Source organism: Triticum dicoccoides, chromosome 5A (genome assembly GCF_002162155.2).
Source record: "Triticum dicoccoides isolate Atlit2015 ecotype Zavitan chromosome 5A, WEW_v2.0, whole genome shotgun sequence".
NCBI lineage: Eukaryota > Viridiplantae > Streptophyta > Magnoliopsida > Poales > Poaceae > Triticum > Triticum dicoccoides.
The window spans coordinates 63,942,170-63,945,486 of NC_041388.1; the positions used below are offsets into that span (position 1 = coordinate 63,942,170).

General features: G+C 54.4%; 1 protein-coding gene across 1 annotated transcript in view; it reads left to right on the plus strand.

The window, feature by feature from the left end:
- Nucleotides 1-2,646: 2,646 nt before the first annotated feature.
- LOC119296997 (cinnamoyl-CoA reductase 2-like) overlaps nt 2,647-3,317 on the plus strand; it is a 4,026-nt gene continuing 3,355 nt past the window's right edge. The window contains exon 1 of the mRNA XM_037574970.1: nt 2,647-2,902. Coding sequence (XP_037430867.1) covers nt 2,773-2,902 — 130 coding nt within the window. The 5' untranslated portion in view covers nt 2,647-2,772. The remainder of the gene's footprint in view (nt 2,903-3,317) is intronic.

Genomic DNA, 3,317 nt, shown 5'->3' on the forward strand with positions numbered 1-3,317 from the left:
GGCATACCCGTGCCCGGCTAACTAGGCAGGAGCCGGCGCGCGCGTCCTTCCTCCCGTGCCAGAGGAAATCACAGAGGATACGATTGGCCTGCTTAAGGATGGCAGGGGAGAGAGCCATGGCGAGGAGCATGTGGACAGGTATGGCGCTCAGGACTTGCTGAACCAGATTGAGCCGCTCGCCGCGGTTGAGCAAGGCAGCCTTCCATGTAGCAAGCTTGCGACCAAGCTTCTCAATCAGAGGAAGCAGATGGGCGGCGGGCACTTTCCTGAGCGAGAGGGGGAGGCCCAGGTAATGAATGGGGAAGGCCACCACCGGGCAAGCGAGGGCGGCACTGACGTTGCTCGCAGAGTCGTCGGGGCACTGGATGGGAGCGGCAAGGCACTTCGCGAAGTTTGTGCGCAAGCCCGAGGCAGTGCCAAAACGATCTAGCAGAGAGTTGATAGCAGAGAGCTCAGATCTATCGGGGTGGCAGAAGATGATCACATCGTCAGTGAAGAGGGAGACGCTTGACGGGGCATGCATGCGCGTCAGCCGCTTGAGGATCCCGGACTGGACAGCGAACTGGAGAGCGTGTTGAGCGTATCGATGGCCAGCACAAACAACATCGGGGAGACCGGATCGCCTTGGCGAAGGCCCTGACCATGCAGAATGGGGGGGGGGGCGGCGTGCCGTTGATCAGGACGCACGTCGAGGCCGTCGAGATCAGAATGGAAATCCACTCTCGCCACCTCGGGCCAAAACCCATATGTTGGAGCACCTGAAGCAGGAACGGCCAAGAAACAGAGTCGAACGCTCGCGCGATATCCAGCTTGAGAAGCACACGGGGTTGCTTCAGTTGGTGCAGCTGTCGTGCGGTCTGCTGGACGAGGAGGAAGTTATCGTGGACGCTCCTTCCAGAGATGAAAGCACTTTGGTTGGGGGAGATGAGTTCGCCAAGACGCGGCGCCAACCGAAGTGAAAGAATCTTAGCAAATAGCTTCGCAATCAGGTGGATGAGGCTGATCGGCCGGTAATCAAAGAGGGAGGCGGCGTCGGGCCGCTTGGGCAGCAGAGTGATGTATGCCTCGTTAAGCCGTTGAAAGGCTTGTCCATTTAGCGCGTAGAGCTTGTCGAAGACGTTGCAAAGATCATCCTTGATGATGAGCCAACATGAACGCAGAAACTCGATAGTGAAACCGTCGGGACCGGGGGCTTTTCCAGAAGGAAGTCGCTTGATAGCCTCCCATATCTCCGCCGACGAGAACGGGCTATCTAGAGCAGAGAGGTCGAAGGAGCGCTGGCCAATGGCATCCAGGTCAAGGGTGAACCCGCGCTCTGCGGGGGCGCCGAGGACGAAGGAGAAGTGCGTGAAAGCGGCTTGGGCTAAGTCAGCCTCACCTGACACGTGCACCCCATCCACAAGGAGGCTAAGGATGCGGTTCTTGTTGATGTGGTGAGACGCCATGATCTTGGAGATAGCGGCCGCAGCTTCGCCAGCCCGAAGCCAACGCAAACGAATGCGCTGGCGGGCGATCGAGCGCTCAAGGGAAGCCAACCTGAGGTATTTGCGCTTGAGCTGCCGGCAGAGCCAGGTCTCAGGAGGGGATAGGCGGCGAGTGTCTTGAGCCTCGTCAAGCCGGGTAATGAGCTCGCGGGCAACCCCAAGTTGAGCGGCAAGATTGGAGGCGAAGCGAGAGCTCCATCTTTGGAGGCTGCGCGCGGTGACCCTGAGCCTAGCAAAAATGCGCCTGAACGGGTCATGCTCCGGGGCCGTGGAATGCCAAGCCGACTGGACGGTTTGCTGAAAGCCATCGAGGCTGGGCCAGTACTGCTGGAAGTGAAAGCGCCTGCTGCCGGACGCCCTGGTGGCACAGTCCAGGAAGAGGGGTGAGTGATCCGAGACCGAAGACGCAAGATAGCGCAAGAGGCAGTGGGCGTGGTCGAGCTCCCATGACGAGGTACACAGCACACGTCATTACGAACCAGGATCGGATTGTCCTGCTCATTGGACCAAGTGTATCGCCGCCCGTGGAGGTAGATGTCGCGCTGACAATTTCCCAACACGTGTTATTTGGTTTGTGTGATCGAATCCTGCAAATTTGTTTTTTCTGAACTAAGATTCTTGCATAATGGAGTATTTCATAGATATTTCTATTTTTGATATGGACTTTTTTGTTTTGAACACGCGGCAAGGACATTTAAGGCCCCGCCTGGTATCGGTGTAAATTTTTACACCCGTATAGATTTTACAGGTGTATTTCACCGGCCGTAACGTGATTTCCATCTGGATAAAGAACGATGTGTGGAGGTATGTACATTTAACAACGGTATATCGCTGCGAAACAACGTTCCAATCAACGCGTTACACGTCGCCACCGTGAGACTGGAACACCGCAGGCCGGACGTGCTTGCTCTAGAATGCCCGTTTTGTTTTTCCCTGTGATGCCATCAAACAGATTTTGAGACAAATTCTATGGTGTAGGAATCATGTAGACGTGGGGTGTACCGAAGCAAAACTCCGTATACAATCCTGCATATATTTTTTAGAGCTTGGCTGACCACAGCCTTGCCAAGTAAAATAACATGTAGTCTTTTTTTTTGCGGGGAATAAATAACAGGTAGTCGTCTTCGTGCGCTGATCCAATGGATTTGCGTAGAGCACTTGGACCTCGTCGTTGCTTCGCCCGCCCGTTGCGTGTGGGCGGATTGAATATGCTCCTGTACCTCTCGTAGAAGCACTCGTCGCACTACTATACATAGGATAGGACATCATCGCCGGAGACCATAGGGAGATGGCCTCTTCGCCGCCGTCGTCGCAGCCGCGGGTGTGCGTCACCGGAGCCGGCGGGTACATCGCCTCCTGGCTCGTAAAGCTGCTCCTCGCCCGCGGCTACGCCGTGCACGCCACCGTCCGCGACCCATGTACGTGCCATGCACGCCTGCGCGCTCTCTTTGCTGCTCTCGGCACCTTGTTTAGTTTTGTGTTCTTCAAATCAAACATGAAAAATGGTGATATCTGGGATGAACAAAGCTGGAGTACGTACCTGCCACAAGCTAATTCTGCGTCGCCATTTCAGCTACTACAAGGGTGTATTCCATGCCCCCCTCCTTCGACCCTTTTAAACGTAGCAAATAATAGTGGGGCTAGAAAATTAATGTGTATCCGAGTCAAAGGAACCACTAGTAATCAGCGGTATGCTCGTATTGATGATGTTGTGCTGTTGCTGTAATCAAGTTATTAATGATTGGATGAAAGCAAGAAATAACCTTAAGTCGGTCTCTTCCCTAAATACCGACTATAAAAGTGAACGTAGTCTTTTACTACTTTGAAGTACAT